Source organism: Equus quagga, chromosome 4 (assembly GCF_021613505.1).
Source record: "Equus quagga isolate Etosha38 chromosome 4, UCLA_HA_Equagga_1.0, whole genome shotgun sequence".
NCBI classification, from domain to species: Eukaryota; Metazoa; Chordata; class Mammalia; order Perissodactyla; family Equidae; genus Equus; species Equus quagga.
Genome location: NC_060270.1, coordinates 64,253,009 through 64,266,641, shown reverse-complemented (window position 1 = coordinate 64,266,641; position 13,633 = coordinate 64,253,009). Strand labels below are relative to the sequence as shown.

The 13,633-nt window shown below is 40.2% G+C and overlaps 1 protein-coding gene across 5 annotated transcripts in view; it reads right to left on the bottom strand.

Annotated features, from left to right (window-relative positions):
• SAP130 (Sin3A associated protein 130) overlaps positions 1-13,633 on the bottom strand; it is a 72,619-nt gene that overhangs the window by 15,668 nt on the left and 43,318 nt on the right. For all 5 annotated transcript variants that reach the window (XM_046658737.1, XM_046658738.1, XM_046658736.1 and 2 more), the window contains exons 15-16: positions 12,589-12,693; positions 49-404 (exon numbers count right to left, since the gene is read on the bottom strand). In XM_046658737.1, coding sequence (XP_046514693.1) covers positions 49-404; positions 12,589-12,693 — 461 coding nt within the window. The remainder of the gene's footprint in view (positions 1-48; positions 405-12,588; positions 12,694-13,633) is intronic.

The window sequence follows — 13,633 nt, the reverse complement described above, 5'->3', positions numbered from 1 at the left end:
AGGGGAAGCAGCAACTGCCAATGAAGAGAGCTCTGCGCGTGAGCTTACCAGACACTGGCCTCATGATGTCCATGGGCTCCACTTCCTCTTTAACTTTTATCTCAGGTACAGGAGGGCACAAAACAGAGGAGAGGCTGCCACCCCCAGCTGCTGACGGTGGAGGGGCGGCTGCAATGGTCGTGATGGGCGGAGGGATGGGAACTGCTCCAGGAATGGCTGAAAGGGCGGCCGCGGGTTGGGAGGGGGGACTAGCTGCTGCAATCATGGCTGGAATGGTCGGTGGAGGCTGCTGCGCGGTGGGAGGGACCGCAATGGTGGGCTGGTCATTCTGACTGGACACGGTCTCCATGGACACGGTGACTGGAGTGGCCATCGATACGTGCATTTCTGACTTAGGTTTGGCACTAGAACACAAACGCAAAGACAGTGTGGCAAACAAGAGCAAACAGCCTTAACCCGCACATCTCAGAGCATGGGTGTTGGTCCAATTCTTTTTGTACAACACCCAGCACAACTAAAATTCTATTCCTTGATTCTAAAAGTTGAACTTTCAGGAGCTTTTAAAGGGAATTCAAGTTGGAATAATATCCCCTCTTTGCTCCACTCCCACCAGGTTTTTATAAGCAGTAATAAAATTAACTTAAAAAACAAAACATTTTAAAGAAATTATTCAAATTCATGTCAATGAAAAGACAACCAATTTTCATTACATTAAGCATATTTTTTCTCCAAGAATTCCTTAATGCATGTTGTTTTAGGAGAATTCTGAAAATTACTGTTGTACTCATTCTTCATATGTAGTTTCTTATAAACTTATTTCTTATAAAAGAGGAAACACACACACGGTAAAGATCCAAAACAACGTGAACTTAAAATAATTTCTTTCCACTATCACACACAGCCCTCTCCCAGAGGCACCACTCTTATAACTTTCCAGTATATTTTACCAGAGACACTCCAGGCATCTAAAGTAGCTACAAATACAGTGTTCAAAAATGCATATCCTATTTTTTCAGTGTTATAAAAAGGATTCACTCATTTCACTACAAATTCTCTTTTACATTATTATTATTATTTTTGAGAAAGATTAGCCCTGAGCTAACTGCTGCCAATCCTCTTCTTTTTGCTGAGGAAGACTGGCCCTGAGCTACCATCTGTGCCCATCTTCCTCTACTTTATATGAGGGATGCCTACACAGCATGGCTTGCCAAGTGGTGCCAAGTCCGCACCCAGGATCCGAACCGGTGAACACTGGGCCGCCAAAGCGGCACATGTGAACTTAACTGCTGCGCCACCGGGCCAGCCCCTCTTTAACATTATTTTTATAAGTAAAATATTTCATTTAATAGCTGTAAAGGTTTACCTACTTATATTACTACTGCTGAAAATTCAGGATATCAAAAGCAACACAAAACAATAACCCTCAAATTCAAGGCCAAAAACAATTCGACCTTCATAGGCAAAAAATTCAACATTGACCTAAACTCACACCATATACAAAAATAAACTCAAAACATGACTCATAAATCTAAATGTAATATGTAAAACGATACAACTTTTATGAGAAAATACAAAAGAAAACCCAGGATCAGGTGAAGTGTCCTCAGACACGATACCAAAAGTACAATCCATAGCAGAAAGGAATGATGATGTTTGCTAAAGACTATTTAAAGAGGTTGAAAAGACAAGGTGCAGACGGAAAAAAACTATTGGTGAAACATTTATCTGACAGGATGAACCTGAGATGTCATGCTAAGTGAAATAAGCCAAAAGGACAAATACTGTATGCTTCCCCTTATACGAGGCCCCCAGAGTAGTCACACACATTGAAGAAGAACGGCCATTCCCAGGGCTGGAGGGAGGGAACGTGGGGAGCTGTTGAGCAACGGGGATACAACCATAGTTTTGCAAGATGATAAAGATCTGGAGATCGGTTGCACAACAGTGTGAATATACCTAACACCACTGAAAGTAAACTTAAGAGTGGTGAAGATGGTGTAAAAACAAAACAAAACAAAAACCCCACCTATCTGATAAAGGAATTATATTCAGAATATATAAAGGACTGTCAACTCAACACTAAGAAAGCATACAATCCCATTAGAAAATGGGCACAAGACGTGAATAGTAAACAGACACTTCACCAAAGAGAATACTCAGATGGCAAATAAGCACATGAAGAGATTTCAACACCATCAGCCATTAGAGACATGCAAATTTAAGCCTCAATCATATACCACCACACAGCTGTCAGAATGGTAAAAAGAAAAATCTAAAAATCTTACAAAGTACGGGAAGGATGTGGAGCGGCTAGATCTACAAGAAACTAGCACTAACAAATGAATTTCACACGGTTGTAGGATAAAAGGATCTCCCAGGTTGCCTGTGGGAATGTAAAATGGTATGGCTACTCTGGAAAACAGGTTGGCAGTTTCCTCTCAAATTAAAAATATATGTACCATACAACTCAGCAACTGCACTCTTGAGATTTCTACCCTACAGAAATGAACATGTATGTCTACCAAGAAAGATGTACATGAATGTTCATAGCAGCTTTATTGCTAATAGCCCAAACTAGAAACGAGCCCAGTGCACTTCAATAAAGCAAACAGGATAAAGAAATTCTGGTACATCCATATGATGCAACATTACTCACCCACATAGGAACAAACTACTGATACACGCTACAACTCAGATGGATCTCAAAAGTACTACGTTGAGTGAAAATAAGCCAGTATAATTAGGCTATTGTATGCCAAATATATATATATAAAAAATAATTGTGAGATTCCATTTACACATAACTCTCAAAATGACAAAATTATAGTGATGGAGAGCAGCTAAGCAGCAAGGCGTTACGGGCGGGGGAAGGGAGAAACTGTAAATGAAGGAATGTCTTTGCGGTAATGAAAGAGTTCCATATTCTGATTATGATAATGATTATACAACTCTATGCATGTGATAAAACTTCAAAGTCGTATACACCAAAGGAAAAAAACGTGCATATAGAAACTGGTGACATACTAATAAGGTCTGCTGTTAAGTCAATAGTATTGTACCAACGCCAATTTTTTCATTTTGAAAATGTACTAGGGTTATGTAAGATGCAAGCATTGGGGGAAGCTGGGTAAAGGGTACATGGGAACTTTCTGTATTATTTTTGCAACGTCTGTTGACTCTTAAATTATTTTAAAATACATACTTAAAAAATAAGGGAGTGGGGCTGGCCTAGTGGCATTAGTGGTTGAGTTCACATGCTCCACTTTGGCAGCCCAGGGTTCATGGGTTTGGATCCTGGGCACGGACCTATACACCACTTGTCAAGCCATGCTGTGGTGGTGTCCCACATACAAAATAGAGGAAGATTGGCAGAGATGTTAGCTCAGGGCCAATCCTTCTCAAGCAAAAACAGGAAGATTGGCAACAGATGTCAGCTCAGGGCCAATCTTCCTCTCTCTCTCTCACACACACACACCAATCTTCCTCTCTCTCTCACACACACACACATACACACACACACACAAAATTAGGGTGGGATAGAGATAAGGATTATTCTGGAATTAAAGAGAATTAGAAGACAAAATAGGGCCAGCCCCGGTGGCCTAGAGGTTGAATTCAGTGTGCTCTGCTTTGGCGGTCTGGGTTTAGTTCCCAGGCATGAATCTAGACAACTCATGTCAGTAGCCAAGGTGTGACCATGGCTCACATACAAAAAGAGGAAGATTAGCAACAGCTGTTAGCTCAGGGCCAATTTTCCTCAGCAAAAAAAAAAAAAAAAAAAAAAGACAAAATAACCAGAGATATCAGCCAAAATGTGGGAGTAAGGATTTCTGAAAATTCTCTTCTGTAAAAGCTACAAAAAACTGGCACAAAAAATTATCAGAAACAACTTTTTCATAACTCTAGAAATTAACCAAAGGCTTTCAACAATCTGGCCAAATTATTCAAGAAAATTGGCTGAATCTCAGTAAGAACAATAAACTTGGTGGTGTTTTAACTTGCCCTGTTTCCATTTCTCCATCTCCAACTCCACGGTGGGCTTGCAAACCAACAGTCCACTCTCACAGCAAAACCAGCAGCCTGGCAGCTACTACCAGAGGGGGGTTGGAGCCCCTACAAACCCACTTTTCCAGAGAATTATCATTATATGACCTATCTGGTTGCTCCAATTTGAAAGACTGTTTATTTGACCTGACTTGGAGCTTGTCCAGCACAAACACTTTTGTCCCAAGGGGTGTTTGGTTGGAAAAAAAATTAGAGGCAATTGATCAGCTGACTGAGAAGATGACAACAATTGGGCAAATAATAAGCTACCCAAAAAGCTTTAAAGGAAAAGCTGGAGAATGAACGACAGAGGCTTTGAAAAGCTCCAACGTATTTCCACCAAGCTAGGAAGCAGCACATACATGCAGGGCTGTGTGCACACCCAGGGGAGAACTGAGGAGAACTAAGCTCTCTGTCTCGCCGCCTGTGGGCTCGCTGCAAGCTGGAGAGAAGGGGAGGGCAGAGCTGCAAACTGCCTGCCCGAGCACTGACAGGTACCCACCCCAGGACACAGCTGGAGCCCTCTGGCAAACAGAGGGACACTCACTGGTTCCAGGCACTCAAGGAAAGTTGTTCTACCATTAGCTGACTACAAGGTTAACTGAGCAGAGAATTCAGTGGCCATACTAGACAAAAATATAGATATTAAAGAATTAGTTTAGAAAAGTCACTAAACAAACAACCACAACCACAACAAGCAGCAGCAGCAACAAGAAATGCCAGGCAGAAGTGGAAATCTCATTTTCAGAGTTCATTATATTGTTTAAAATGTCTAGTTTTCAACAAGAAATCTTGAGGTGTGTAAAGAAACAAAAAAGTACAGTTCAAAAACAGGAATAAAGGCAATCAGTAAAACTGTCACTAAGGAAGCACAGACGTTAGGCTTACTAAAGAATTTAAATTACCTATTTTAAATATGTTCAAAGAACTAAAGGAGATCATGGCTAAAGATCAGCATGAAAATGATGTCTCATGAAATTGAGAATATTACTAGAGACAGAAATTATAAAAAAGACTAAATAGAAATTATGGAGTTGAAATGTATAAAAGCTGAAGGAAAAAAATCACTACAGGGACTCAAAAGCACATTTCAGCAGGCATGAGAAGGAATCAACACACTTGAAGACAGGTCAACTGAGATCATCCAGTCTGAAAAACTGAAAAAAAAAAACAAAAGGAAAAATAAACAGAGCCTCAGAGATCTTTGGGATAGCAAGAAGTGTACCAACATATGTATAATGGGAATCCCAGAAGGAAGAGAGAAAGGAGCAGAAAGAATATCTGAAGAAATAATGGCCAAAAACTGCCCAAAATTAATGAAAAACATTAATCTATATATCCAAAGGTTCAATGACATCCAAGTAGGATAAACTGAAACCTACACCTAGAAAGATCGTAACTGTCAAAATGCACAAGAAAGTATTTAAAAGTGAAATTCTGTAATTTAACTGCATCAAAAAAGGTAATATATGGAAAAATATTAAAACAGTTAAATCTAGTTGAATAATATTTTCTCTATTTTCCTCTACATTTACAGATTTTCACATTAAGAACTTAAAAAGAGAATGCCGTAAGTTGAAGATAGCACCTAGAAAAAGAAAGATATTTCTAATTCAAAATTCTCCCAGCTATTATTTCAGAGCATGGGGAAGACTTCCATTTATGGGAAGATGGCACAGACATACTTTTTCCTATTCCTCCTGTTAGTATAGCTAAAAATCATGAGTATTATGTATAAAACAACAACAAAAAAAACAGTTGAAAGGCAAAGAGAAGACATATTGGCTAGGGACCTCAGGACCCAAAGACTGACACAGCAATTAGTTCTTTGGGTTTCCTTCTTCCCTTGTGTATCCCAGACTGGGTGCTGGAGAGCTGGCAGGCCAGAAATGTCAAAGGACATAGATTAAAAAAGTCCCAAGAAAGTCTGCTCTCTCTAGCCAAAGAACCAAGAAAGGAGCAGCTTAGCAAGATAGAAAACCTTTAGACAATGACCGCTCTACCCCAGTGAAACATCAGAGCAACAACTCCGGTCCCATCCCCATGCCCTCCCAAAGGCTGTGGGGAATCTAGACTTAAACACTCACAAGGCTGTAATGAGGCACCTTAATCCTCTCTCCCCCATCTCACTACTGACGTTGTGTCAAAAGAGGCCAAGTAGGCAACCTGGACTTCAACCCCCACCTGGCAGTAACAAGGCAACACTTTCTCTTCCTTGCCTGGGGTAGCTTGAGTGGAGACAACAAAGCTATAAATAAATTCCTGTGTCTCATAATATCTAAAACGTCCAGGTCCAAATAGAAAACCATTCATGTAATCAAGAGCCAGGAAAATCAAGTTGAGTCAGAGATGAATGATGTAGGAATTATCTGAGAAGGACTTTAATGCAGATATCATAAGAATGCTTCAACAAGCTATTACAAATACACTTGAAACAAATGAACAAACAGAAAAATCTCAGTGAAGAAATCAAAAGTTATAAAAAGAACCAAACGGAAATTATAGAACTGAAAAAAGCAGTAACTGAACAAATAAACTCACTGGATGTTCTCAGCCGTAGTGATGAGAACAGAATCAGTGGACTTGAGGACAGATCAGCATGATTTACCTAATCTCAACAGAGAGAGAACAGACTGAAGGGTGAGGGTAGAACAGACATTTTCCCATATGCGAAGTGTCAAAAATAGACATCTTATGTACTCTTTCTCTGCTACAGAAGAGGTGCTCTAACAAATCAAGAGAGTGAACCAAGAAACAAGTAGTATACAGACTCCAAGTGATGAGTTGAAGGGAATTCAAAGCCTGGAGAAAAGAAGCACCAAGGATAATAGCTGGGCAAGTCCAGAGAGCAATCAACGCAGACTGGACCAGGTGGAAGCAAGGCTTCACGGGGATGTCACCAGGAAGAAACGAACTGGCAGGTCTCATAGGTCTGTCTGTATTCAGAGTTTTTTAGAGGCTTTGTAGAGAGTTTGAGGATGAATTAGTGATTAGCAGACAAAACCTAAGCAAACCTTAGCAGTTGCCGTGTAGTATTATGTGATTTCTTTTCTTTTTTTTTTAAGATTTTACTTTTTTCCTTTTTCTCCCCAAAGCCCCCCAGTACATAGATGTATATTCTTACTTGTGGGTCCTTCTAGTTGTGGCATGTGGGACGTCACCTCAGCAGGGCTTGATGAGAGGTGCCATGTCCGTGCCCGGGATCCAAACCAGCAAAACCCTGGGCCACCGCAGCAGAGCGGGCAAACTTAACCACTCAGCCACAGGGCTGGACCCACTATGCGATTCCTTTTAAAATTCAATTTTTAAATTTATTTTGACCAGTTTTAAGATTTATTTTCTAAATCTACTGTTTTCTATTTTATAATATTTTAGTTTTCCTTAACTTTTTTGTTTTGAATTAGCAATGTCACATTTCAAAAGATGTACTGACAAGTCTCCCTTCCTCCCTTAACCCACCCACTACCTCCACACAATACCACTCTATTTCAGTATTTCATTGAATCTAAGTTGCTAACACCATCCAGTACACCAGTATTTTGTGTATCACTTAAAAATACATCAATGATAGAATATTACAAGCCATCGATTTTAAATCAGATATTGATTTCAGAGATGTTGATATGTTATGTTTGATCTTACTCATACGATAGTATGTTCTGTACGGTTTTTGTTTTGTTTCTTTTTAAAATTCTGTCCACATTTTTCATTTCTATCCTCTAAGTCTACACTGTTTTCTGCTTTGTCTTCATTACATGATGGTTTGTTCTAGATCTTTACTGAGTTCTGTCAACTCATGTCATCTCTTTATGTTTTGTCATTTACTCTTGGGAGTCTTTGCATTTCATCCTTGTGTGTTTTCCTTCATGGAAGTGGTGGTTATTTCATCAAGTAATTTATATTCATAGTAAAAAATTTTGTTATAAACTTCATCTGTCCCCGTAAACGTTTTTCTAGTGAGTGTTCTTAGTGAACAAATGAGTATATTTTGTTGCTCTTTTCTTACTTTTTAATTTTAGTTATCCTCATATCCTTCTTTTATTACTCATCAGTGAGTGAACTGGGCTATTCCTAAAAACAGCTATTTACTTGAGATTCCTTTCACTCGGGCGTGGGAGTGTAGGTAGCCTGCTCTTTAGACTAGTTATTCTCACAACCAAATGCCCTCTTCTTTCAGGTGCCACAGAAACAGACTGCCTACTGCCAATAAGACCAGTCTGGGTGCCTGTGTGGGCCCTACCTCCACAACTTCTTTGAACCACACTAAGTCCAGGAAAGAGTCTACAAATAGTTCCTGCACATGTTGCTGCTCACAAAGGATACGCCTGTGTACTTCACAGTGTGTTCACCTTCAGGAGCTAATCTTCCTAGCACTTTAAAAGTAACTCCATATGTTACTTCGATTAAAAAAGAAAAACATTTTAAACAATGAAAAATAATGGATTACATTTGTAAAAGTTAATATCTAGAGTCAGCAAGAATATGGAGAAAATGCGAACACATATTTCGTGAGGATGTAAACAGGTATAGTGATCAGAAATGAGAATTTAAACTGCACATTTACTCTGACCCAACAATGCTACTTCCGGCAATACATCCCAGAGAACGGTTTGCAAAGAGGCTCACTGATGAAAAGAGATTCACTGCAGTATTGATTATTACAGTGATAAATGGCAATAACTTAAGTGTTCATTGATTGAGGGCTAATTATGGCACCAATATATCTGGGAACACCATATATTACAGGAATATGTGGTTTTTCACTTTCCTGACCTCTAAAGACAGTGTGTCCTAAGGTGCGGTTCTTGTACCACTTCTATTCTCTATTTATACTGTCAGTGGGATCTCTTCCACTCTCATGGCGTTAAAGAACATATGTCAGCTTGTAATTCCCAAATCTTCATCACCAGATGGATTTCTACCTTCAATTCTAGAATTGTATATACTTCAGAATTTTACATCCAACTATGCACTTGACATCTTGGGTGTGTCTAACCACTTGGAAATCTCAAAAGTAAAATGTTTAAAACAAAACAATGATTTTCTTCCCCTGCTCTTCCCAAAGGGTTCCTCATTTTAGAAGCGATAATTCTTTTTTTTTTTTTTTTTTAAGATTTTATTTTTTCCTTTTTCTCCCCAAAGCCCCCTGGTACATAGTTGTGTATTCTTCGTTGTGGGTTCTTCTAGCTGTGGCATGTGGGACGCTGCCTCAGCGTGGTCTGATGAGCAGTGCCATGTCCGCGCCCAGGATTCGAACCAACGAAACACTGGGCCACCTGCAGTGGAGCGCGCGAACTTAACCACTCGGCCACGGGGCCAGCCCCTAGAAGCGATAATTCTTGATCTGTAGTTGCTCAGGCAAAACCCTGCAGCTATCATTGACTCCTCCTTTTCTCTCACTCCAACAGAAAATTCTGTCAGCTATACCTTCAGTACATGTCCAGAATCCAAACTCTTCTTAAGACTTTTACTACCTTCTTGCTGGTCCAAGCCCCTAAGATAGTCTAAGGTTCTATCATCTCTCACTTGGTCTCCTTGCTTCCACTCTTTCCTTCTTACAGTATATTCTCAGCATAGTAGCCAGAGGAACCCTTTGAAAAATAAGCCAAATCATAACTCCTACACCTTAGCCCTTTGATCGCTCTCTGTCTCAACCAGAATAAAATCCAAAGGATTTCGAATGGCCCACAAAACTCAACATCATCTGGTCCTCAGTTATATCTTTGAACCATCCTGTACAACTCTCCCCCTTGTTCTAGGCTGGTCTCTCTTGCCATTCCTTGTGTATTCCTAATATACAGCCAGTCCTCACTTTGCACAATGCTGGTCTGTGTGAATCTCACATATATATGTGTAACTGTATTATACCAGTCTGATATCAACACTGCTCAAATTTTGGTTACCACAGCATATTTACTTGACTAACTGCGTAAAGTGCAAACTTTGCCAACTCTTCCATCCACAAATTACTCTGTAACTAACAGATGTGTATCATGGTTTGTGATCTATCACATCACTTCTCTTGAAGTATGTTGGTGATCAGGCACTGCACATCTGTTATTCAGTTCATGCAGGCAACAAAGCATATGGTTGTGGTGTCTCACTTCCCAGTGATAACCCTAGGTGAAATTTTGCAAAAGTGGACAATCAAAAGAGAGAACTGGCCAATAAAGATGAAAATGCAGGAAAAAAATGTGATGAGAAAATTGGACGTGATTAGAAGATTTGAAAATGGCAACAACAACGAGAAGACAGGATGAAACCTACGCTTGTACAAAGTTATGGTATGGACAACACTTAAAAGTCCAATGAATTATAGAAAAAGACTGTACAGTCACTTCATATCATTTTTTAATTTAAATTGCAGTAGGAACAGAAAGCTGCTATAGTGAAATGGATTATTCACTTCTACTCTGGATTGAAGACTGTAAAAAAAAAATCCCAAGCATTCAGGCCAAACTGTTGAAGTTGGATGCCACGCTGAAAGAAAATGGCAACTACAAGGAGAATGAAACAAAAAAACCTTCTGTCAATGAAAGCTGGTTTCACTGTTTCGACAGTCAGCATGAATTTGATTAACGTTCAGCTATCTGGTGAAGCTGCTGCACAGACAGTGATGCTGCTGTGAAACGTGCACCCAGACTCCAAGGGTTAGTCAGGGCAGACAGTTTTGATGGAAAAGATCTCGTGCCTGAAGTGACGCTGGCAAACAACTTCGCATTAAAGGAACACTTGGAGATAATTTATGACATCGAAAAACAAAGGATGAAATGTCTGAAGCAGATCCAAACTAGGAAAGGAGCGTGACGTTCGCCAAGGCCTAGAAGGACTCCTCCTCTACACGAGTTCCACAACGTGAAGAAGGCAGTAGTGTTCCAACTACTCTTGATTAGTTTTTGGAAAAAAATAAAAAACTTTAACTCTCAATGTTTCTAATGTTTAAATTACAGTGTACTTAGTAAATATTGGTTTTACTATTTTTCTCATTTCCCTACATAACTGACAGTAAGACACTTTTTACTGTTCTCACAAATGTTTTTAAAGGTCACAGAACAATGGTAACCTCTCCCGGCTGCTTTCTACACACTGGCACCAAGGTGCCAAGGGATGACTGCAAGGCCTCCTGCACCCAAGTCTTGCTCCCTGCCTTCCAGCTGCCTGACAGAGTCCCGCAACAGGGAGCAGGCTCTTAAACCTCGGCCAGGGAAGCCTGCCCGGAAGTCATCACCTCTTCCTCCCATTGCTGATGTTCCCTTCACAGTGCTTTCTTTCTCTTCACAGGTTTATTATTACTCTACACTCACTAGGAAAGAAAGCTTAAGGAGAATGGGCACTTTGTCTGTTTTAGTCACTCTTATATATCCCCAGATTTTAAAACGATACTTGGCACACACAAGGCATTCACAATTTTTCCCTTGAATGAAGTTTTAGGAAGAAGTAGATCTAAATATATTAACATGGTAAACTATTACTGATATAAGTGAAAATTGCAAGAGACATCAATCAGCTTTTAAGAATCTACCAGTCTATCTACATGTCTATGTAGAAAAAGATCTGGAAAGATACTTAACAAAATTGCCACCAATCAATATTCTGGGGAGTGGGACTGAAGAGGTGGGTGGAGAATTGGACAGTGATTTTCACTTTATACTTTAAACATTTTTACATTGTCTCATTTTTCCCCCCAAAGTAATATTACTTTTAGAATTAAGAAGATAAAGAAAAAGGCATGTAGTAACTATTGTCATGATGCCATTTTTTTTTCCCTCCCCAAAGCCCCATTGCATGGTTGTATATCTTAGTTGTTAGTCCTAGTTCTTCTATGTGAGCTGCTGCCACAGCACGGCAACTGACAGACAAGTGGTGTGGTTCTGCAACTGGGAACTGAAACTGGGCTGCCAAAGCAGTGAGAGCGCCAAACTCTAAACACTAGTCCATCAGGGCTGGCTCGTCATGACGCCAATTTTTTTGTTGTTGTTGAGGAAGATTGGCCCTGAGCCAACATCTGTTGCCAATCTTCTTCTCCCCGCCCACCCTGCCCACCCACCACTCAAAGGCCCAGTACATGGTTGCATATCCTAGATGTAAGTCATTCTAGTTCTTCTATCTGGGTCACTGCCACAGCATGGCTTGATGAACGGTGTGTAGGTCCACGCCCAGGATTCAAACCAGTGAACCCTGGGCCACTGAAGCAGAACACGTGAACTTAACCACTCGGCCATGGGGCCGGCCCCATGATGCCATTTTGATAGCAGTAATAACTGGGTATTTACTATGAGGCACGCTTTGAACTAAGTGCTTTAAAGGCACCATTTCGTTTAAATACACAAGAATCCTATGAGGTCGATGTTATAAGTATGCCCATTTCATAAATGAGGTAAACGAGGATCAGAGGTTGAGAAAGGTGTCCAGGTCACACAGCTAGAAACCGGATATAAAAAGATGCACACAGGCAAATTATGTGACATCTGTCACACGTATTAGACTTTTTCCTCCCTAGTTATGTGCAGCTGGAAGCAAGAGTGACAACATTGACGTGCTTACCCCGCAGGCCTAGGTGACCCAGATGTACTCCGCATAGAGCTCTCCACTCGAGGACTAGCCACATCAGGAGGCTGAGGAGGAATGAGGGTTTTCCGAACTGCCATTCTGAAACAGACAAGAGACAAACCCAGAAAACAGCAGTCTGAGGGCATTAAAGGATAAGAGGCACAAGACACATTTACCAGGCATACTTATCGCAAAACAAAAGCACTGCACAGGCTGGGTATTTTTAAATGGATTTTTAAATTTTATCAAAGGAATATGGGCACATTATTTAAAAAGCCAAAACAGTACTAAAAAGCTTTTAACAAAATACAGAAGACCCCTTCCCCATCCCTCCCCACTTCCTGTCCATCTTTCTCCAGGAAGTAACCACCGTGACTCTTTCAGATGCCTTCTTCTAACACGCCACGTCTCCTTTCTACTTAATGTTACAATTTGAATCCGTATGAAGTGTGTACTATCATTACAATGTCCATATACTTACACTGACCTGAACAAGTTCCTGGGAGCCAATGAAAAAGCTGATCAAGGTAGTCAGTGATCAACTGTGGCATGCAAGAGAGAGGTCACATACGGTTCAGACTAGAAATTATTACCACTGCGTTTGGTAATGCAACAGTCATGAGTGATCTTGACATGTTTAGTTTTTGAAGAGTGGTGGAAACAAATACTAGATGAATGGGTTTGAGAGAAAATGGCTAGAACCAGAACACACCATTTTGCAATGACCACAGTTAAGGGACCCAGATACTGATCAAGACTGATAACAGCTCAAAAAGAAGGACCACTATGCATCATATTTCTCCTGGTAAAAGACTAAACCACCAACTTATGAAGTAGTCTTGCCGAAAGAAAAAAAAATGAATCTAATCAAGTCTTTAGATTCAAGTAACAACTCAGAGAAAACGTAGAGGAAAGAACAAGTGACCTAAACTATGGGAGTAGTGGACTGAACTGTGATCCCTAAAAAGATACAGCCAAGTCCTAATCCCTGGTATCAGTAAATGTAAAAAAAACAGGGTCTTCGCAAATGTAATTAAGT